Source organism: Urtica dioica, chromosome 2 (assembly GCF_054948205.1).
Source record: "Urtica dioica subsp. dioica isolate 48M chromosome 2, U.dioica_male_clone48M_v1_H2, whole genome shotgun sequence".
NCBI lineage: Eukaryota > Viridiplantae > Streptophyta > Magnoliopsida > Rosales > Urticaceae > Urtica > Urtica dioica.
The window spans coordinates 36422411-36445662 of NC_142757.1; the positions used below are offsets into that span (position 1 = coordinate 36422411).

The window sequence follows — 23252 nt, forward strand, 5'->3', positions numbered from 1 at the left end:
TACATGAACAAACTCTTCATGGTTTGCTTAAAACAACATATTCACAATCTAAGGATCAAAGGGCTATTGATCTCAGTATGATTATTAGGAGAACCTATGATGTCTGATTATGAGACATAGAGAGTTGGAGACACTATAGTTCTTCCTAGATATCTTATGAAGATACTGAATTGACCAGTGCACTTCTAGAGACAGTATAAGAATAAACCATTTAACCTCTTCTGTCTCAAAGTCACTATGTATGAATTGCATCATGCTTACCTCAATCCTGAAATGAGACATGTCATTTCATAGCTTACATACTCTCATTTGAGAAATTCAGAGTTCTAGATTCACTATGTGATATAGACAAGACCTATTGATGAAGTACTAAGTTATGAAAATGTCATTAACAATTTTGTGAACATCTCATAAATATGAAATTCATGTACAAGATTGCTGAAATGCAATATATATCACCTCATGCTTTGTTCCTTGGAATGTGAATAAATGAACTGGCCAATGTCCAAATTGAGTCATGACTCTTTTGGATGAATCAATGTGACTTATTAGCTCCTCGTCAATACATTATTTCTAACTTATTCACAAGTAACTAAGGAGTTGAGGAAATAACAACTAGAAGGGTAAAATGGTAATTTTATAAATCCCATCTAGTTGATGATATTCATGAAGGGTAAACATAGATGATATTCAATGGATCCACTCAGCACAATTAAGTAGAATTTTGGGTAGAAAACATATTCATTTGAACCGAGAGATTTTTAGTGTCAACTATTTAGTGGAGTCAGTTGACATTAATCTAGAACTTGGAAAAGGTTTGTGAACTTTTGTGTCCAAGCATGCTAGCTCAAGCTTTGTTCATTTGGATCCATGAGGTCACTACCACAAGTCATTAGAGTATGATTTGTTAAACTAGTAGCTAAGTCAAAACAAGTTCAAGTGTTGAACTAGACAAATTTTACGAATATTGACTAAGAATAAGATGGTATAAATGTCAAAATAAGATTTTGGACATTGTCATGTGGTGACAATGTAATGGATCCACACGCCCAACATTGAGAATTGGGCCTTGAAGATTGAATTTCATTTTATGGAATTTTATGTGAAAATTCCACATGGGTTTTTTTCTTGTCCTGTCATGAACAAATAAATAAACATCTAGAAGCTTGTTCTAGAAGACAAAACCGTGGCCATCATCAAGAGAAAGAGAAATTATTTTGTGCATTGATGTATGAAGATACTTGCTAAAAGGAAATGAGGAAACAAATTTATAGCACCAGGCTATATGTGATGGACGGCCAACATAGAGAAAAAGGAAACAAATTTCCAACCTTGGTATTATTATGATAGGAATGAGAAATAAAGATTGTGCTCATGAATATGTGATATCCAATAGAAAAGAGGAAACTACCTCTTCAAGGCAACCCCTTCTCCTATAAATACCACACCTCATTCACAATGTTGAAACAAGTTTTTGAGATTGAGAGCTTCTCTCTCTAGCTTGGCTGACCCCTGTCCCTCTCTCTCCTCTTCTATCTCTTTTGTTTTGGCACCTAGGTCGTCATTAGACCTAGCGTTTTGTATTAGCTCTTTGGCTCTAAGACTAGTTCTTGACTCATTGTGTTTAATAGTGCCCACACACTAAATTCTTTCTAAACTCGGATTAAAAAAGACACGAAGGAGACAAGCTAAGTGGGGAGACGAGCGATTCAACCTTTCCAAAGGCTTCTCAACGCTCAAGCTTCTAACGAGGTTGGTACCGAGTGAAAACTCTTTATAGTTATTAATTTTAAATTATATGTTCATGCACTTTGTCTAGGTAGTAAAAATCGTTTTACATGTTTTAAAGAATTTTTTATATTCCGCCGCTTGCTAGAAGCGATAAATTATTCTTAGTCCTAGATCTATTCCAACAGTTTCAACAATATACAAGTGAAAATTGTATATACCTTGATTCACATATTTGAACAACATAGATCGTCTCTTTGGGACTCTTTTTGAACAATTTTTTACCAAGCCTGATCTCGAGTTCGCAATGGTTCTCCTACATGCCATGCTCATACGTAAGACAGAGCCAACATACCAAGGTGAAACCAACTTTGGGTTGGGGGTTGAGGCAGTCAGATTTAGGCGGCTCAAGTACTCGTTAATCACTAGATTGAGCATGGGTGCTAGACCGTCAAAGGAAGAATAGAATGAGTGATTGTTGAGCAAGAGGCCACTACTAGAGTACTTGAATGGCTAGGATAAAGTCAAGTACGTAGATCTATGCGATATTCTTGACATATATTGAGCCCGAGGATGCTTTCAAGCTCAGGCTCATTGTTTTCGTTGAAGGGTATTTGCGTGGGCAGAGAGAGCATCAAGAACATCTTCGAGAAGTGGTTGAGCATAGGTAAAGACATTTTGTTCTTCTACAGCAAGCTTGGGGCCATATAAGCTATGATGTGGCGTTTGAGTTGCTCTCAGTCAATATGAACCACTATCATGAGAACTGCAGAAAGAAGTTGGCCAACCCAGAGATTAAGCAAAAGGAGGCCAAGTACAACATGATAGAAAACATTGCATGACATTCAGCATCAGGCGTACGAAGCTACCATCGACATAGGGAAGCTTTCGCTACTTTTTTTGGGGCATCAAGTACTGAAGATGCATTCACAGTTAAGGGAAAAAAAATATGTTATGAAAATTGACGTCGAGAGGCATCTCATTAAAAAATCGATAAGTATTTATGTTTTTTTAATTCAATGTATTTGTTAGTGTCCTAGTTATTTCATAATTTGACTTATTTGTTGTGTTGTAATTGGGTGTGTTGGTGATGCATGTGGGGGTTAAAAACCACCCTTCAATGAATTATTTATTGGGCCTCGCGAAGCCCAATAAATGCGAGAAATCTTTCTCCACGCACTTCATCCCGACAAGTTATCTGGGCTCGGCCCAAATAATGTTATGTGATCTCAACGAATCCATGCCAACCATCTCCTGACGAAGTGGTAGTCAACACACAAGCTTCACCACAAATACCGGATCAGAGACAACTTCAACCAGCGTTCGTTCAAACGATTAGGTGACGTGTCATGAGGCGGATGAAGTCTTCACCACGCGTCTCCGAGAATTCCGCATCTCGCCTAGTCTATAATTTTTTTTCTTTAGAGAAGAATGGATAATTTTTTTCCTTACGCATACATCCTTGTATTTCATATTCCGCAAAATTACGCTCAAATTGTTATCCTGCATTCGCTAAGTACCTTTACGCTTGGCGACCTCGCTCGAAATAAAAAGCTCATTTGATACAGCTTTTCTCTTCTATTCTTTTCATTATTTTTACGTTTAATTATGTTCCATTTATGTCTTTTGAGATCCCATTAAATATAAATCGAACAAATACTTTAATATATATAGTTTTCTTCGTGATTGTTGAAAGTTCGATTCTTGACATCAACCATGTACATACCACGTTCGGACAAAAAAAAAAAGATACACTTGGGAATGAGCCCAATGCTCTGAACATCATCACATTATCTCTACATACATTACGATATGAAACTCCTATCGCTGTAATTTCTTTCTTCACCAAGCTTACACACAATGAAAATCTGTTTCGATGTTTGTGCTTCATATTATAAGAAACATGAGATAGTTCTTGACTAAGGCGGGAGCCATTGGAATAGTCCTCATTGCATAAGGAACTTCAATCTTCAAGTGAAACGCAAATCTGTCGACATCAATCGTTTCGTATAACGTATCCACTAATTGCACATAAGTCATGTCTTTCGAAACATCAAATACGAAGGTCATGGCATCTGTAAGCAATCAATTATGATCTTCTTTCTTCCAAGACCTGCTAAATAAGACAAACACTGAAAAACCAAAAAAAAAAATTAGCAATAGAAAACTGTTGCAAACATTATAAAACAATCTTAAACTATCTTAAACCATGTTAAACTATCGCAAGGATCTTAAACCATCTTAAATTGTCGCAAACCGTATGAAACCCTCTTAAACCATCTTAAACCATCATAAATCATCTTAAACCGTCTTAATCCATCTTAAACTATCACAAACTTTCTTAAAGCGTCTTAAACTATCTTAAACTTAAGTATCTTAAACCATCTTAAACCGACTTAAAAACTCCTTACATTTCATCGCAAATTTTGTTAAATTTCATCTTACCCATCGCAAATGTTCACAAAATTCCAGATTTTGAACGCTGGATTTAACCGAAGAAAATATACCAAGCTAATCTAAAATAAACTAATTCGAAAGTATTTAACAAGTGAACTTACCCATTCTCTTGAACTTCGATCCACGAAATCATCGTTTTTTTTAAAGAATTCGAGGTATAGAGTGAGAGAGAGAGAGAGAAGTTGGTAATTAAAAAAAAGAGAATAATGTGTTTAAAAGACTTTTAAGGGTATTTTTGTCCGAAAAATGGCCAAAAGTCCGATTTGAGTTATTTTAAATATATGAGGCCTAGAGAAGATAGTTCTAGACTTTTTAGGTCTATATATTATGAAATTTCTCTTTCATTACATACATGGGAATCAATGGTTTTGTAAAAGAAAATATTAAAGTGAAAAAATTTGTTCGTGACGATGGTTTGAGTAGGATTTAATGGATATATAAAAATATCAAGCAAATTTGAGAGTTTTTTTTTTTTTTTTTTTGAAATTTTTATTTTTGAGCAAATTATTCTTGCAATAAAAGAAGCCAACTATGGGGAATTTGAGGAAGCGGGAGATCAAGTGCCTTCCTTTTTGTGATTTTTGTGGCGAGCTTCCGGAGAGCGCGGTGCACGCGGTGTGGGGCTGCGACCGAGCCCAAGGTATTTGGCGGGCTTCGGTGTTGGAAAGGTGGGTCGGCAAGACGGGAACTTGCTCCTTTAAGGAGATTTGTTTTCGGGCTGCGTCCTCGCTCACGAAAGAGCACTTCGAGCTGTTTTGTGGGTTGGTGTGGGCAGCGTGGTCGGACCGGAACGCTCGTACGTTTGAGCATGCTACTAAGACGCCGGAAACGTGGGTCTGTGAGGTCGCGGGATGGGTTGACAATTTCAAGACCCATTTTTTGGCGGTGGAAGGAGCTGATAAAGGCAGCGGGGCTGTAGTGAAGAGCTGGTCGAGGCCCGGAAGAGGACGATTGAAGCTCAATGTGGACGCGGCGTGGTCGGCAGGGGAGGAGCTCACTTCTATCGGATGTGTGGTGCGCTACCACAACGGGGACGTGGTGGGAGTTTTGGCGAGGGGAATCCGCTGGGTCGACTCCGCGCTCTCAGCGGAATGTTTTGCGATTCGAGAGGGTCTCCGGTTTGCTAAGGAGCGTGGCTGGTCCATTTCGGCAGTCGAGTCGGATTGCTTGCGTGCTTCTCAACTCGTCAACGGGAAGCACACGCTAGGCCACCAAGGGGCGATCATTGAGGATATTCTTTCGGAGCTCGAGATTGTTTCTATCCATGGTGGGCTGGTGTGGGTGCCAAGGGAATGCAACGAAGCGGCTCATACGGTCGCGAAATACCGTCGAGAGTCTTTGTCTGTTGACGTTGAACTGTTGTCTTGCCCGGTGTGGCTTTTTTCTTGTATCACTAAGGACTGTGAGTCCTCTTTTTTGGCTGTAATGGGGGCCAGTAGTGCCTTGGCAGGCTGCTGAACTTCACAGCTGCCTTTCAAAAAAAAAAAAAAAAAGAAGCCTTCTCCTCATTTGAGGGGTGGGACCGTAGGGGTGCTTCTAGTCTACCTTTAGATTGTGGTAGTATTTTGTGTAAGATGAAAAAATGTCTATTGTTTTATAACTTTTGAGTTAGTGTCTACAAATTACAGGATAAGCATGAGATCTTTATGGTGTATATATATACAAAAGCATCTGTCAGTTACTATTATTATTGATAAATAAAAATCTTTGGTAGTTTTTCTCTGCAGGCATGAAGATATAGACTATCTTCTCGAAACCATCCCAGCCATGATAAATCAATATGTTTCCCGTGCATTTATTTCTGCAAGTAAGCATCTATGGGCGTAAGTAATTGGCTTATTCTCATTCCAGGACTACAAACCCGTGAGGCAAAAATAATACAAGGGGTTCCATTTGTCATACAAAGCACTCTCACATGAAAAAAAAAAAAAAAAAAAAAAAAAAAAAAAAAAAAAAGAAAAGATAATTCTGTTTGGGACTTATGGCTTTCAAAATCCCTATCGAAAGGAGAGATTACTCGGAGATTCAATCCTCACAATGACCTCATCATCTCCGGATTCATCGCTGAAATCTTCAAGCCCGTGGCTCTCCATTCGGTTTGTAGTTTGCAACTGTCCCGTTAGGCTTTCTCTGGAGACGTTTCTTGTGTCTGAACTCTTACGAACAGAAACAGACCCTTCTGAGCGTACAGAAGCAAGGGGACGAGCTACGTCTGCGTGTGATGGGATTTCCGGATGTGACAAGCTATGCAACGGCTTCACAGAACTATTCCCCGGATAACTTTGAAACCTTCTACGTAAATTTACCTTGCGGAAAAAAAAAATGAGTTGAAATGAAAGCATGACACCGACTCTCATAAACAATGCTCGGAACAATTACCATGCTGCCATAAATGCTAAGCTGCATTGCTCTAGCTGACAGGCTGTGAGTGTTTCGGACAACACCTTTTGAGTTCTGGATATGTTTTCTTGGCTTGTCGAAATGTTCGGGCCAACGCATAAGCCCGGCGAGTTCTCGGTTGTAAGATCTGTGTGTCTGATCTACAGACTCTGATGATGATCGTCTCGGGATTTTTTTGTCCGATTCAAAAGCGGCAAGATCGAAGATGATCACTCTTGCCCGTGTCTCAACTAGATAGCAGGATCCTCTCTGAGAAAAGCTGGCTCCTCTAGTAGCTGCAGAAATAAGCAAGTTGGAAATGAATGTCGAGTCATGTGTAAATATACATTATAGAATCGCAATAATTAAGATAAGCGATTCACGATTCGGGGGTAAAGCAGTATCTTCTGAGTGAACTACTAACAGGATATAATTTTTTTTTTTTTAAAGAAACAACGGGACTTTATTAACTCATCACGGCGAAGCCGGAAAAAAGAACGACTACAAAGAAGCCAAAAACAAAAACATGAACCCAGAAAGACAAAAATTGCAAAGCGCTAGACCAGTCCCTAGCCAAGTCTGCTAAAGAGAAAGACTTGAACGCATTACAAGAAATGGTTACTATCTCATGCAGCCCTGAAGACCCTCTAATGGCCATACTTTATAATAAAAGATTATTCAAACACTAAATCAAGTGACTCACATGTTAGTAACATTATGAATATTTTCTAAAAAGCATATCGACTTATTTGGGCTTAAAATCACCTGTTGTTTCCAGATTTTGGTAGCTTTGATGTACTTGCGAGGGAAAAATAGCTGCTGGTGCTGCTACCAGTTCTTGACTGCCTTGGGTTTTGATAAATCCATCTAATAAAACACCAATCGTGTGGTGAGGAATTTCTATAGTTTCCCCTCTGATGTATATACTCATGATTGACCTTTGAGAAACAAGAGCTCTTAGTTCTTGCATTGTTCTTTTCTCAAATATTTTGGGGAGCAATAATTTGACGAGTACAATAGAACTTTCCTGCAGAATCAGAATACAATGAGGCAAAGTGAATATGAGCCATGCCAGAGTAGTGTCATATTTCTTTCAATGTCATTCACATCAGCAACTTAATTTTTTTGCTGATAGACCTGCAATATTGACGTACCAAAGACACTGGGGCAAAAGAGTCATTGATCATTCAATTATTACTAAGAGGTCATAAATTATATGTTTGATCATTCATGGATTTAATTATGCAATTAGCAGTAAGCCACAAGTATTGCTGTCGGCCTCTAGGGTTAGCGGAGTTTTAATTTTGCCATTTACTTCCCAGGAGCGCTGTAGGTCTTGCTTTTGAAGGAAAGGCCAACCATATTGTGATTTTCGGCTTTATATAATATAACAATCATGGGAACTCGACGCTCCCGTGACTTTCATTAATGCTGTGATTCTTGACTGTAAATCATTCCAGGTCCTGTCATTACCTGCCACAGGAAGTCTTCAACTGAAGGATCAGACCTAAGCACAGAAAGTATATTCTCAGTTTCGACAAAGAAACAGAGAACCGCAGACTCTGCTAACATGTCACACATGAATGTTTTTCCAGTTAACACTTCGTACAAGCCTAAAGTACTCCCATGAGTAAAAGTTGGATGGAGCGAATGCTTGTTTTTAAGGCTGATACTCGTCCACTGAAAAAAAAAACAAAGAAAATAAGTAACTATCTAACTGCACGGCTATCCATTCACAAAATCAGAAGAAGAAAAATAAAGTTATATACGTTTTTATTACCTTGACGACCCCATTGGAAACAAGCCATATGCAATTAGACTTCGATCCCTCTCTGTAGAGTGTTGAGCCTCGTACTTTCATGATTTCTTTGGTCGAACCTTCCAGTAGTTTACGAGCAGAAGAAGGAAGAGCCCCCATAAAAGGATGGACTCTGATCACATCTTTCATACTCGGCATCTTTACTAATGGAGGATTTTTCAGAAGCTTCTTCAAATCGGTCTGCACCGAGAATCCTCAAAAGTTATGTGGTATGAACAAACTGTGTAGCTGGAAAATAGAAAAAGAAAAAAAAGGGCAATGCTAACCTGTACAGCGTCATGCAGATGAAGCATTTCCTTTTCCTCCAACAAGCCAACCTTTTCAAGGTTTTCGACATAATCTATCAGATTGTTCAGCACTGAGTATGTTACTTGTCTGGTTTTAACAGCAAGCAAGACCTGAAATACATACTTTTATGGATATGTTCAAGGGAAAAAAATGCATATTCACTGACTGAAAATATTCTCATGCAAGATTATCTATGTATACAAGAAAGGTGAGAGGAAGTGACAGAAAAAGTCCACCTAGATAAATACAAATTGGCCATTAAATACAAACCTGAGGAAACGTTACACGGACATCTTCTAGAAAATTCTTTGCTTCTTCTCCTTCAGTCTCACTTTCCTTGATGACAGTGGAAGCAATTTCACTGTCACCTATATAATACATGTTTTAATAAAAATATGAAAAATAAAAAGACAATAAGAGCAACAATAATTGAAAGACCATACAAATTCATAAAACATCCACCACCGTAAAAGACACAAACTTCTCCAAGTACAAATTGGAGAGCTGGAAAAAGATAAGTTTGTAGGGAAGGAAGTAGTTACCTATAAAATCATGGAGTTGCTGTCTTGCGATTCTATGAGCTCTAAGAAAGGCAGCACATATATAACATGAAGATTCCAGTCTATCCACGGTAAAATAAGTCACCAACTTTTGTGGGAAAATGCTTCTCTGGAAGTACTTGTAATAATTTGGAAAGTGAACATTAGCCTTTAAACCTTTCCAGTCACACAACGGCATGTCTGAGACGAAGTCAAGTGCCTCATCCACCGACTGCATCAAAATATTTGCAGTAGATTGCGTAATCCTTCCCTCGTCAAGCATACCCCAGTAAGCAGCTTGAACACCTGATCACATCAAGTTCCTAATCAGTAAAAGTAGCTCAAGAATATATGAGGAAACATAGAATTGGCAACATCATCAAAATTCTAGTATGTAGCGTTTTTAAACTTTTTAATGGCTGTTTCTATTTACGTAATTAGATTATGTACCAATAAATGAGAATCTTGTGAGTGCATTAACCACGCACAAGGAAACAACCGATAGTAGCTCAATCTTAGGCAGAGACCGCACAAAGAAAAAGACAAAAATCAGAACGAAAAGTCAATTGAGCAATTTAACGATTTGAAACTTAAGCTTTTGCAAAACAGCAAAGGTTTCACAATCGATAGACACTTTAGATTCGAGACCAATTTTTACCCCATTTACTCTTCGAATCTGATATGAATTACTTGAATAATTCAGATCAAACAGTCAAGAACGCGACTACCGGAATAAGAGAAAAGATAAATTTATATTGATATACTACAGTACAATTGTGTTACAGGAAAGTGAGCTACGGGAGGTACAAGATGGCCTCCCAGATCTGTCTCTCTCTACCCTCTATTACACAATTTCCAGATACCACCCACGTACTCTCTTCTTTCCTTTAATTCTCTCAGCCTCTAACTAACTTTGCTGACTAGGCACAATCACACAAAGTGTCTCCCACCTCCTAGCACTTTCCTAGAACTTTCTTTATTCGCCCTTGTAGCTCCAATCAGCCAGACAAGGCCATTTCAGACCTTTGCTTCTTCCAAACCCCTTCTGCCTTCTACTATACGTAATTGGCTGATGCTTATCAGTATCTTACTATTCAGCTAATTTGTTTATGTTTGGAGGGTTTTTTTTTTTTTTTTTTTGTGGTGTATAGTTTAAACCCGACTAAAACATACGAGGCAGTGACATTGTTGATCGAGAGACTACCCCAATGGCCTTAATTATTGCATCCAGAGGGAATGGAACTGGGGATGGATAAGGTAACAAGGATCGCCCTTACCACTAGACCAATCCCTTGGGTTTCTTTTCGAGGTACTAAAATAAGAGATGTATAATAAAATAGTTACATGGGTAAAGCCTTGACTGAATTGCCAAGTTGACTGTCCCCCCTCAGACTTAAATTATAAACCACGTTGCTGCATTTATTAAGATTTTTGTTTATTCATTAATCATGCGCTGGGACGATATATACCACCACCGGTTCCGTGGAATTGAAGGAATTGTGTGAATTTTGGTCGAATGCACATCTATTAATTGGATAGAAATACAATCAAATTACCTTCCTAAGAGCAGTATTAGTGATGAGTTATCAATACCCTATAAATGAATCAAATAAATCAAAGACACTGATTTACCATTCAAGAGGCGAACACGTATATCCGTCAAATTGAGTGGATCTGAGTTATTATCATTGTCATCTGCATTATGTGGGTGCACAGGTTCACCTTCAATGTCATTCAAGCTGGTGATGTATCGCTTCACTGTGGCCCAGTCAGCAGGTCCCAGTTCTTCATCTTCTCCAAGATCACCAAAAGCCTCGAGCGCTTTATTCAGCATTTCGTACTTTGTGAAATCCAATATGCGTGTCTGCCAATACAAAATACATGCATTGAAAGTCAAATCCGAAAAAGAATTGAAGTCCGAAGAACAATGACAGATATACCAATATTCGGGAACCTTAAAGAAATAAATTTCATGAGCAGATGATTAGATGTATCACATGCTGAAAAAATAAAAAGCACACACAGACACAAGCATATCTAGCGTGTATCATGTTAAACTAATCAGCATCAGAATCAGAAACTTGCAAAAAAATGACCGTACATTACTACTGAGTAACTATCCCCTTATGTGTTAATATGCTTTCTATTGCTTTGCACTCAGAACAAGCACAACGAGGAAAAGGGGGAAATCGGCAACAAAGTTATTAAAAAAGGAAATAGTGACTCTACTTGGTTACTGGACTTCAACTAAGAACAACAATTTTACCAGGATCTGAAACAAATAAATAAATAAAATCAGCTATGTTATGTACTTTAATCTAGCCATTTTTTCACAGTGAGTGGGATCATGAAGAACGTTCTCTTCCGTAGATTGCTAACTTTATATAATAGCAAATAAGCTATTTGAGGATAAAACAGGCATTCTATGATCAGAAAAAGGAAATAGAAAGAAATGAGTAATATGTTCCGAACACCAGTACGATCCCCACCTTTGCTGCTGATAACTTGTCCATACCCAGAAAGCTTAAAACAAATTGTGTGGTTGAACCATTCACAATAAGTGTCAAGAAAACAATTCCACCAGTAAAAAAAACAAACTGCCAAGAACATAACATTAATCTGTTAGCAAAGATACGAATGAATCAAGCTTTATGAACAAAATTGGCAGCTCTTATTGATTAAGGGCTGATCTTTATTGTAAAACTCTCAAATGTATGACCAAGAGATATTTTAAAACAAACATACCATTGTTCCAGTTTCAGAACTTAGGTGTGGAGAGTTCAAGTTGTCGCTTGTACGCTGAAAAAAAAAAAAACACTCTCCCTATTAGTAGGCAGTTGATAAAATTAAGACAAGAGAAGTGAGAATATACAAAATATCTTGCCTTGACAGATAAGGAAAGTGCTAATGCAACAGCCCCTCTCAAACCTGACCATATAAGAACAAGAGCCTCTTTCCAGTCCAAGCCATAGCCAAAGTATTTCAGAAATGGGAATGAAACTCCAACAACAATTACTCGAGTCACTTGCACATAAACGTAGAGAAGGACTAAGTAGGTCCATGAAGCTCCTGAAACAATAAAAATACGAGTGTTTTTATCATTGTATCTATACAGATGGATACTATTTGAAAGATACTTGAATAATTTTAAAGACAGACGAAAAATGGATGTTACACTTTTCTTTTCTTTTTTTGAAACAATAACTTTATTATATTAAGAGGCAACAGCCTGATTAACACAAAAATATGAGTTGATAGATGCCTATCCTTAGGATCCAACGTCAATCCAGCACGCGAACCCCAGAAAACAAACCACAAACGAAACATCAGCCACTACTATCGGCATAGACCTATTTACACAGGGAACCCAAAAAATGCCCCAACATTATGGACAAGATCATATCCCCTTAAAGGTACAGGGATATGATAAACAACAACAAAAATAGGGTGTTCTCCAAACCCGAATCCCTAATTATATTGATGTTTCACTTGACATATCATAGATTTATTCTTCTAAAAATAAACCCAATTTCAAGTGCATAAGAATCAGACGAAATTCTTTGGGAAGAAAAAATAATTATACCATTCTTCTTTCTTTTTAATCAGTTTCATAAAGTATTAAACACCTGAGTTGTTGACAGATGATACATTCTACAATGTCCTTTTCAACAAACAAGATTAACAAAAGAAACTGCATGACCTCATTTACAAAGGATAGAATATTTATAATAAATAAAAATACCGTTTAGTTTTCTTAACAATAACATAATATATAGAGTACAGACTCAAAATAAATCATTCATTATTAAAAATACATTTGACAATGTCCAGTTTCAACATAACAGTACCACATCACTAAAAAACGTGCATTAATTCATCCACACACGATAAAATTGTAAAAGTTTCAAGACATACCATTATGAAAGACATGGTTATCACTCAGAATTCCTTCAGCTATGACCACTCCACTGCAGAAGAAATACAGAGAAGAAAGTAAATAGACCAACTTTGAAACGCAAAACATGAGATATACAATGCGCACAGCATAGTTGCTCTCATCGGTTGAGAACTAGCTACGAGAATAATATTTTTTTTAGGAGGGGTGCGCCAAGGCCCGAGTGGTACTGCAAAATCTGGGCGACCTGATCCACGTATCAGATATACTAGCTACGAGAATTATATCATCAAGTTATACCAACAACTTTCCAAAGAAACAACTGAATAGTATAGCAAGCGCATTTTAAATTGGAGAACAGTAAAGTACATAGGGCAGAAAATACTTAGACAAGACCCAAATCCATCGCCCAAGACTTGACATCTTTACAGTGCTACTGATCAATGGTCAGACATACCTAAAGAAAGTCAAATCTGACCCCTTAATCAATAAAACCTTGAGATATAACCATATGATATATTAGTAACCATGTCCAACGCCAAGTTTTTTTTTATAGAACTTAACTCCCAGTACTCATGATATTGATAGGTTTCTGTTGTGGCTTTAAGAATTTCAATAGTGTTGTAAAGCCAGCTGTAGACATTATCGTTTGTATAATCTATCAAAGCTAGATTAAAATAATAAAAAATAAAAACTGTATGAAATAGTCTGATGGCTACCTTCGATTATAATTATAGCCCAAATTTTCAAATATTAAAGAAATAGTAAACACAGCTGTATGTTATAATTATACTGTTCCATAAAAAATATACATTAAAATAGAAGAAAATGTTGTACAAGCATAGCTCTAGATTTCGCCAAGATTTCTAGTACAAAATGCATGCACGATGAGTCAAGTGAACCACAAACATCACATTGAAAATTTACAATAAATTTGATGAATTTTTCTTTATAAGCAAGGGAAGAAAAAAAAATTACAAACATAAATAATGATATACCTTAAGATGAAGATCAATGTGTTTGCAATATAAGCGACCATTTCCCTGCAACAAACATCAAATAAACAGTAAGGAAGATATCATTTCAAATTTCTTGCAACATGACATAGGACATTTCAAATACAACTATTGTTACTTCATTGATAATGACCATGATTTTCTGCATGATACATAGTTCTTTATTTCGACAGCTTCAAAATTCCAGGTGATGAACTGTAAGAGGCACAATTGATGTATAGGTAAAGTAATTTAAGTTGTTACATTTTGACAATTTCTGTAATCACAATTTGTAAAGATGCTAAAACAAAATCTGTTTTAAAGTAGATCTAACCATGTATTTGATCTATATAAGGAAAATCACGAGAGCTTGACATACCAAAAATGATGCAAGCTTTGCTGACTATCAGCCTTAAAAGCTGTCCTCGCTGCAGCAGCATAAAACCTGTTCCAATATTTACTATAAGCCTTCTCTTTCAAGTAAAACTGTTTCCATTTAAAATTAAGGATACAAATTTCAAGGCCACTTTTTTTTATGATGATAAGCCTCCAATCAAGAATACTTGAGCGCATCATAGAAGAGAAAACCTAATACAATCCTTCGGGCAGAACTCATCCCCAAAAGCTAGCTATTAAAGAGAGGGTACCCAACAGGTTATAAGCTCACACACACTAAGCCTATACTTTAGTGATGTGGACTCCTACATGTCAATCACATACTTAACAATGTAGGAATCAACTAGGATCGTAAGGAAACCCAAGTAAATTACAGCTGGTATCAGACACGCGCAAGTGCACTAGCAGCCATGGATAAGACGTTTCAGTGGCGTCATGATCTCATCTTTCTGTATGATTTAGCAATGTTATTTATGTATTTTATTTTTTAAAAGAAAAAAAAAACGAAGCTAGTGTTGTTTTCATTTCTCTAATTTAAAGAAAAATGAAGCTAGTGTTGTTTTCATTTCTCTAATTTAAGTTTCATAGAATTCAAACTTACATTCCTAAAGTCATCACCGTCAAAACTCCAGATACATCAGCCTCCTCTTGTGCCTGTCCCAAAAAGACTCCAAGAACAAGATATTAGCCATTAAGTCTACAAAAGGCCTCAGCTACTGTTTGTGAGTCTTTTTGAGTGATTGTCAGACCAGTCACTTTCAGCAACATGTAGCTACTAAAAAAAAGATCGACAAGTTAGGAGTGTAACATACCGTGAAATAGGCGATGTAACTCACTGCTAGTGTTAGAGAAATTTCGATCACAGTATCGTTAAAAATAAATCCCAGCCACAGAACAGATGCCAACCCAAAAGCAATGCCAATGGCTACACTGGAAGCATAAAATAGATAATCAAATGACAATTTAAGATCAATAATCAATACTCATCTTAATTTCATTTGACATACGCTCCGAGTGACACTTGGGATAAAAATTTAATTATGGAAGCCCAATTAGAACTCTTCCCCATAACCATTTGAAAGAACAGCTGGTAGACCACAATTGATGTCCTGGAATAAAGTTCAATATATCAGAAAGAACACATGTAAACGAACAGAAAAAACTTGGGGATCTAGTGATAGTAATAAAAATTATTGCTATATTAAAAACACAGACTGATTGAATCAGCATAAAAGCATGCTAAATTATTGGTAGGTGACAAGGAGTCCCGCTAGATTAATGAAAGTAATTACCCATCATTCATCAGCGATTCTCCTTCAATAATTGTACTTAGTTTTTTACTTGCACCGAGATCTTTTAAAAGCGCAACAACAGCTACAGGATCAGTAGCGCTCAGAAGCCCTCCAAGTAGCAACGATGTTTTCCAACTCCAGTCGTAAGGGAAAGTAAGCTGAAACGTTGACTTTGACTATTAATATAGGAAATTTATAATCACTTCACCCAACTTTGGCTTACAAGGAGTGTAACATAACTCTGGCCTAGCTCTTTGTAATTTTTAATTTTTTATCCCTGGGAAAATCTTTTTCAACCAGTGATCGTGACATTCCCGGGGATCAATCTCTGTATTCCCATGTCTTAAAATTTCAAGCTCACCATCAATACAGCCGTCCCTGTTTCTTTTAAGAAAAAACTTTGGCTTACAATACCTTCAAAGCAGATCCAAGACAGAAAGTTGATATCATAACACCCGGACCCGCCAGTATAAGCATCTGTACCATACACCTCTGCCAATATAATGGAAATCGCTATTAATTCATCTATTATTTGGAGGATTCCAAACTACTAACAAATATTTTCATTGTCTACTATTTTAGTGCTTGATATTTTTTTTTAAAGAAACAACGGGTCTTTATATAAAAAACGGCAAAACCGTAACAAGATTACAAAGCATGTCAACGAGAAAGGCTAAAGGACGGAGGAAACGCTGAAACTACCACCCTGCAACCCGAAAGCCAAAACCCAAAAATAGAAAAACCGAAAAGAGGAAAAATTACAAAGCGTTAGACCAGTCCCTAGCCAAGTCCTCTAAAGAGATTTTAGTGCTTGGTTTAAAAAAAAAAAAAAAAAAAAATGACTGGCGTAAATGGTAGTACTACCACCACAAACAATGGCTATGTTTGGTTCAGCTTATTAAGCTTGATTTAGCTTTTTATAAAAGTTAAATCATATTTGAGTGTTTGGTAAAATTACTTTTTCTAAAAACTAAGAAGTGCTTTTGAATATTTTAACTAAAAAGCTACAATTTGAAGCTTTTGTACGTAACTTTAGTTTTTCGTTTCTCTCCCTTAACCTTTTTTTTTCTCTTACCCTAACTTTTAATTCTAATTATCTTTATACGCTTTTATCAAATAATTTTTTGAAGTCACCGAAATTTATAATTTATTTTTTACAATCTATAGACACCCACTTTGATATATTTTTTATATACCAAAATATATCTTACTATTATTAATTACATTTTATATAAATAATTATTACTTATAAATATTAAAATGTATTTTACCAAACATTAAATCAGTTTTTGCTAACAGCTACAACTATTTTATAATAGTTTACCAAACATCCATCTTTTTTTTAAAACAGTTTTTTCGTACAGCTATTTTAAAATCACTTTTTTTTAAAGGCAAAACTACGCCAAATGCAGCCAATATTGATTCTTACAACATTAATATAGATGTCTTCTTTCAAATTTTCTATTCTTCCTATAACAAGATAAAAATCTAACCGGTTATTCTAATCATGTTGTTCACCTTTTAGATCCATAGAAATTTAAGTTATTTATTTATTTATCAATGCTACTAATCCGCTTGCTTCACCACACCACCTTCAAAAATAAATCTGTAGCGGGGAAGTGTCACATTTTAGTGAAATGGAAAAGAAGGCAGAAAATAGTCTTAGTAAACACCAGTATCTCACAATCAGGAAGATATAGTAGATGGGCAATATAGTATATACCTTTATTTGGTGTATTTCCATTGAAAATGAGCTTTCAAAAAGAAGGGCAGGAAGAAAAACAGCCAACAAAAGATCAGGATCAATATTAGCCCCTGCAAATTCCGAAATTTGAACCATTTAACTAGCCCATAATTGAGAAGGCCTGTAAGTCTACATAAAATTAAAGTAGCTTTGACTTACAGATACGTATACCATCACCAATCTTGCCAAGGCGATGATGAGTTCCATATTCTGTAAAAACATACCATACATCATAAAACTACTAAGACATCATTGATTTCAGATGAGATGAGATGAGCAAGACATTAGGATATTGCCCAAAATGTGCATACACTTTATTTGTCTCTCAATGTGACTCATTTTAATCAATACTGAAGTAGTGAATCTTTCTGAAGAGGGTTTCTTTTCGAACAAGTAACTGTATGAAAAGTGTTTTTCGGAGTAGAAGTCCCACAGTAACTTACAAAATAACAGAGGATATATAAGCTTACTACCGGAATTGGTGCTATTGAATATAATTTGAGACTGGCTTATCTAGTTCAATCTAAGAGTTAAAAGGGAATAATGAATTTATGCAACTTTCCTGAGGTGATCTTTAGAGAACAGTTGTAAGAGACCTTTATTTACTGAAATACGGCAAAGTTTCTATTTCAGAACTCTTACACACCATACTTTCTTTACTTTAGTTAATTTTACCCCTGCCAGAACCTTATAGCAGATATAATATTCTCGAGCATGAAATCACAAACAAACTTGAAAGGAAAAATCGTTGAATCTATTATCATACTTAGTAGCATTTTTCTCTTCAAAGGAAAAACTAAGTTAATTGGCGAATCATATGTGAATATTATCTGGGGTTCTAGTAGTACCAAGAACATTGAATCTGATACCTAGTTCTTACTACTGTTAAGACAATTTCCTCAAGTTATTTAATGTTGCTTTTAGAGATTGATTTCAAACAACTCACAATCATCTATTAACAGCTTCAAAAGAAGTCAATAAAAACCCATAAAGGGTTTTTGTTGTTTGCCATAGAATCTCCAAAGTAGTCAACGGCCTGAAGGAAGAAATCGTTATCAATAAAAGTCCCTTAGCCCCTGTTTGGTTAGGGGCCGTTTGGTTATGTTTTCTGTTCCCGTTTTCTGTTTTCTGATTCTAAATTCTAGAAAACAGTTTTAAAAAAACTGTTTGGTTATGAATTTAGAAAACAGATTTAGAATCATGTTTCTGTTTTCTTTGAAATTTGTTTAGAAAACAGAAAACAATAAAAAGTTGTTTTCTATTTTATCTCTATACAATTGAATGGAAAACGTAACCAAACAACATTTAAAATATTCTGAAACGTAATTCTAAATCTGTTTTTTAAATTTAAAAATTAGAATCAGAAAACAGAATTTAAAAACAGAAAACGAGTTTAGAAAACTAAACCAAACGGCCCCTTAACTTTTCTATTTTTGTTTTCTGTTTTCTGATTCTAAATTCTAGAAAACAGTTTTAGAAAAACTGTTTGGTTATAAATTCAGAAAACAGATTTAGAATCATGTTTCTGTTTTCTTTGAAATTTGTTTAGAAAACAGAAAACAATGAAAAGTTGTTTTCTGTTTTATCTCTATACAATTGAATGAAAAACATAACCAAACAACATTTAAAATATTCTGAAACGTAATTCTAAATCTGTTTTTTAAATTTAAAAATTAGAATCGGAAAACAGAATTTAAAAACATAAAACGAGTTTAGAAAACTAAACCAAACGGCTTAGTTTCTTCTAAAAAAAAATGAAACAATCTAACACTATAATTTGGTCCCACGCATCTCCAAAACTTTCCAAACTTTTTCAGAGTTTATAAATAATCTGGTGTCCCACAAGTTGTCGCCAGCCCCATCACAGCAATAAAAAAATATTATTTTAAAATATAATATATAATAAAATACTCAAAAAGAAACACAGTAAAATAGTAGAACACCTCTCTACTCAATTTCAAAGGGGTCAATATCTCCACAGGAAAATATTTTTTTAAACGATAACATCATTATATTAAAAACATGCGAAAACCGATTAAGTGGCTACGGGAAAAACCCGAAACAAGCCCAAAAAAGTAAACAAAGAAAAACACAGTAAAATAGTAGAACACGTCTCTACTCAATTTCAAAGGGGTCAATATCTCCACGGGAAAATATATTATAGAATATAACAACGAAGCAAATTCAATCCTTCGAGTTTTCATGATTAAAAAACTAATCCAGCATAAGTCAAAAAACAATTGTCATTTCTGTAACAATAATAAACATTGACACTGTTAAAAAAAATTAAAAATTAACATCGCGCAGATATTCTTAATATCCATGAGTTGGCTTTTTTCAGCAACTAATTTTTAATGACTGAAATTGTTTGTTGACTTCGAAACATTGCAAGTAAGTATGAATATTTCTTAGAATTTCTCTTGCTAATAAAAAAACAATCAGATATTGAGGCATTGAATTAATCACCGATCTACTTCAAAGGTTGATAAAGCTAAAATAGCAGTTAAAGTGGAATTGGGACTGTAAGAAAGAAGACAAACCAATGGAGCCGAGAGCGATGCCGAGAACGAGCAAGGCAACAGTGTAAGGAACTCTGGTCCCTCGGAGGACGTGCCTGCAAGCGATTCCAAGCACCAGACTCAACCCGAAAAACATCACCGCGTCCGTAGGGTTCGACGCCGACGCAAGGCTTTCCTCGCCCAATAACCGATACGGAATTGCTGGTTCCGTCGGAAAAGCCATTGATCGAGCGGGAGCTGGAAAAGAGGGACTTTTTATTATCTTTTTTGGTTTCGAATATGGCGTTGAAATGGCGAGTCCGTGACGCACAAGAGAGAGAGAGAGAGAGAGTGAAATGAATAAGGAAAAGCTAATATGGAGGCAAAGTAGAGAGAAAGAGGTTTTATATTTTTCTAATAAACGATTTTTGTAAAGACAGAAAAAATAGCGATGGCAACCTGCTCTTTATTTTGCTCCTTTGTTCAAGAATCTATTCTCTGTCCTACTACATTAATTATTATCAAAGTAGTAATTAATATAATAGTGAAAAAAATATTTCATTTCAAGTGAAACTAAATTATTTTTACATCTTATTCATATTGAAAAAGTATTCGCTCATTAATTTTTTGGTTGATTTTTTTGCGTCTTATCGAAATGTACAAACTTTATAAAAAAAAAAAAAAAAAATTAATCTTGTGATTGACACTTTTATCGGTGTTTACCTGCTAATTCGGATTTAATGTAATAAAAAATAAAATGCAAGCTAAAAAACTAGTCTAAACAGCTCATCTCATTTAAAATAATAATCTAATTATTAATTTATTTTAAGTAAATACCCCAAACTAAAATCTAACATTAAAATATTCCAATTTTATCATTCCTAGCCCATGTCTCTTGCACGAAGTCCGGAGTCTTTGTCCTTCCACTTCGTCGCCTCCGATTCCTCCAATTCCAGAAGCTTCGCTCGGACCATAGATTCAATGTTCCATTCGCCCACCTTCAAAGCTCTACGTTTTCAAGGACTCCATAGTCACCTATCTCCTATCTTCCCCGATCTCCGAAGCCTTAGACACGTCGTTGAAATATGCTCGTCGTCAACGAAGACGAAGACAATCTCCTCTCACAATTGCGTGGAGGGATTGATAAACCTCGATTTCGACACTCTCCTCTTCAACGAAAACGAAGACGAATCCGAGGACGACGATGACACCGACAAGCGCTTGAGATTCTCTGTTGGCTCGTCGGAGCCATAGTTAAGGCTCAAATGGAAGACATCTGATGGCCTCTTCCATCACAATCCTGAAGACATAGTGATATATTAGTTTTAGATTGGCGATCACCTCGTTCCGACCAAGAGGCCTTTGATTCGAACGTTGTATCAAGGACCAATTACTCTAATATGGCCGTGTGGAATAATCTATTGTCATCATATGACAATGTAAAAAAAAACTTATTTATTGACATTCATTCAATCCTATGACCAAAAAGACAAAAATACATTTTAGACAATTTTCGTAAAACTTGTCTAGTTCTTGTTTTGACTTAGCTTCTCGTTTGACTAATCCTACTCGAAATGACTTGTGACAGTGACCTCACGGATCCAAATGAACAAAGCTTGAGCTAACATACTTGGACTCAAAAGTTCACAAACCTTTTCCAAGTTTAGCTTAATGTCAACTGACTCCACTAAAGAGTTGACACTGAGAATCTCTCGGTTCAAATGAATTTATTTTCTACTCGATAATTCAACTTAATTGTGATGAATGGATCCATTGAATATTATCTATGTTTACCCTTCACGAATATCATCAACTAGATGGGATTTACAAAATTACCATTTTACCCTTCTAGCTGTTATTTCCTCAACTCTTTTGTCGTTTGTGAATAAGTTAGAAACAATGTATTGATGAGGAGCTAACAAGTCACATTGATTAATCTAAAAGAGTCATGACTCAATTTGGACACTGGCCAGTTCATTTATTCACATTCAAAGGAACAAAGCATGAGGTGATATACATTGCATTTCAACAATCTTGTACATGAATTCCATATCTATGAGATTTTCACAAAGTTACTCATGACATCTTCATAACTTAGTACTTCACCAATAGGTCCTATTCAGAATCACATAGTGAGTCCGAACTCTGACTTTCTCAAATGAGAATACGTAAGCTATGAAATGACATGTCTCATTTCAGGATTGAGGTAAGCATGATGCAATTCATACGTAGTGACTTCGAGACATAAGAGGTTAAATGGTTTGTTCTTATTCTGTCTCTAGAAGTGCACTAGTCAATTCAGTACATTCAGAAGATACCTAGAAGAACTATAGAGTCTCCAACTCTCAATGTCTCATAACCAGACATCATAGATTCTCAATCATACTGGGATCAATAGCCCTTTGACCCTTAGATTGCGAATATACTGTTTTAAGCAAACCATGAAGAGTTTGTTCATGCAAATCTATATTTGACTCTTCATTTGTTGTTAGGTTTGTTTAAGGACTAAAGACTATAGTTTATCATAAAGCTTCAAACAGACAAGCAACAATGAATGAACGTTTTAACTATTATTAATAATTCAGGAGTTACAAGCAAGAGTCTTCGTGAGACTTTATTACATCAAATGTACATAAATAAAGACTACTACTCTTTTTGTAGGCACCATTGACAATAGGGGCAGCCCGATCAAATCATTTCGAGCCTCCGGGACAGCCTTATTTGAAGTCCTGCCGAGCTGGAAGCTCGGACAGGGGGTCTGGTCTAACCCTTGGGAGACCTAAATGTTAGTAAAGTCCAGTTGGATGTCTGGAGGAAGAGCTTGGCCCGTCTGTGCAGCTGACGCCGCATTACGAGCCGACTTAGAGGTGGTCATTATGCCGGACCCAGATCGTGGATTTAGAGTGTTCAGAGGGTCGTGAGGGAGTCCAGCCTAGCATTGAGAGCTCGCTCCTGATTTTCCAACTTTTTGTTCAGCATATTTAGGATTGCCCTGATCCCCGGAGGGATTTCCTCTCCTAACTCATAATGAGTTGGGGTGGAAGACATGATATTTCTCTTTTGGGAGAGTTGTTTCTTTCGATATTGGTCTTTCTGAAGTTTCCCACAGACGACGCCAAATTGTTGATGTCGATTTCGGAAAGATCGTCAAAAATCACAAATAAATATACGATACATTTGTTTTATTTAATTATAGGTCTCAAAAGACTTCGTATAAGAAAC

The 23252-nt window shown here is 36.1% G+C and overlaps 2 protein-coding genes across 2 annotated transcripts; one reads left to right on the forward strand and one right to left on the reverse strand.

The window, feature by feature from the left end:
• The first annotated feature begins 4716 nt into the window (after positions 1 to 4716).
• LOC149404562 (uncharacterized) lies at positions 4717 to 5643 on the forward strand. Its single transcript, XM_089607586.1, has one exon. The coding sequence runs from the start codon at positions 4717 to 4719 to the stop codon at positions 5641 to 5643; it is 927 nt and encodes a 308-aa protein (XP_089463712.1).
• Positions 5644 to 5788: 145 nt separating this feature from the next.
• Positions 5789 to 20356, reverse strand: LOC149404563 (sodium/hydrogen exchanger 8-like). The gene is made up of 23 exons (XM_089604146.1): positions 20073 to 20356; positions 17692 to 17742; positions 17512 to 17603; positions 16203 to 16280; positions 15789 to 15946; positions 15504 to 15605; positions 15309 to 15426; positions 15098 to 15150; positions 14480 to 14545; positions 14104 to 14148; positions 13126 to 13178; positions 12095 to 12279; positions 11956 to 12009; positions 11700 to 11807; positions 10843 to 11074; positions 9214 to 9516; positions 8942 to 9039; positions 8650 to 8781; positions 8345 to 8563; positions 8038 to 8244; positions 7330 to 7591; positions 6565 to 6860; positions 5789 to 6491 (listed from the first exon to the last, which is right to left on the reverse strand). Exons 1-23 carry the CDS (start codon positions 20272 to 20274, stop codon positions 6183 to 6185), a joined length of 3423 nt encoding a protein of 1140 aa, XP_089460272.1. The 5' UTR covers positions 20275 to 20356; the 3' UTR covers positions 5789 to 6182.
• Positions 20357 to 23252: the final 2896 nt, after the last annotated feature.

Bases quoted from the DNA above. Each gene is read 5' to 3' on its own strand.
- LOC149404562 (XM_089607586.1), top strand. From the start codon at position 4,717: ATGGGGAATTTGAGGAAGCGGGAGATCAAGTGCCTTCCTTTTTGTGAT.
- LOC149404563 (XM_089604146.1), bottom strand. From the start codon at position 20,274: ATGGCTTTTCCGACGGAACCAGCAATTCCGTATCGGTTATTGGGCGAG. The intron at 15,606-15,788 runs GTAATTACTTTC...ACTTTATTCCAG, and splicing joins GAATCGCTGATGAATGATGG to GACATCAATTGTGGTCTACC. The intron at 12,280-13,125 runs GTATGTCTTGAA...TTATTGTTTCAG, and splicing joins TAACCATGTCTTTCATAATG to GAGCTTCATGGACCTACTTA.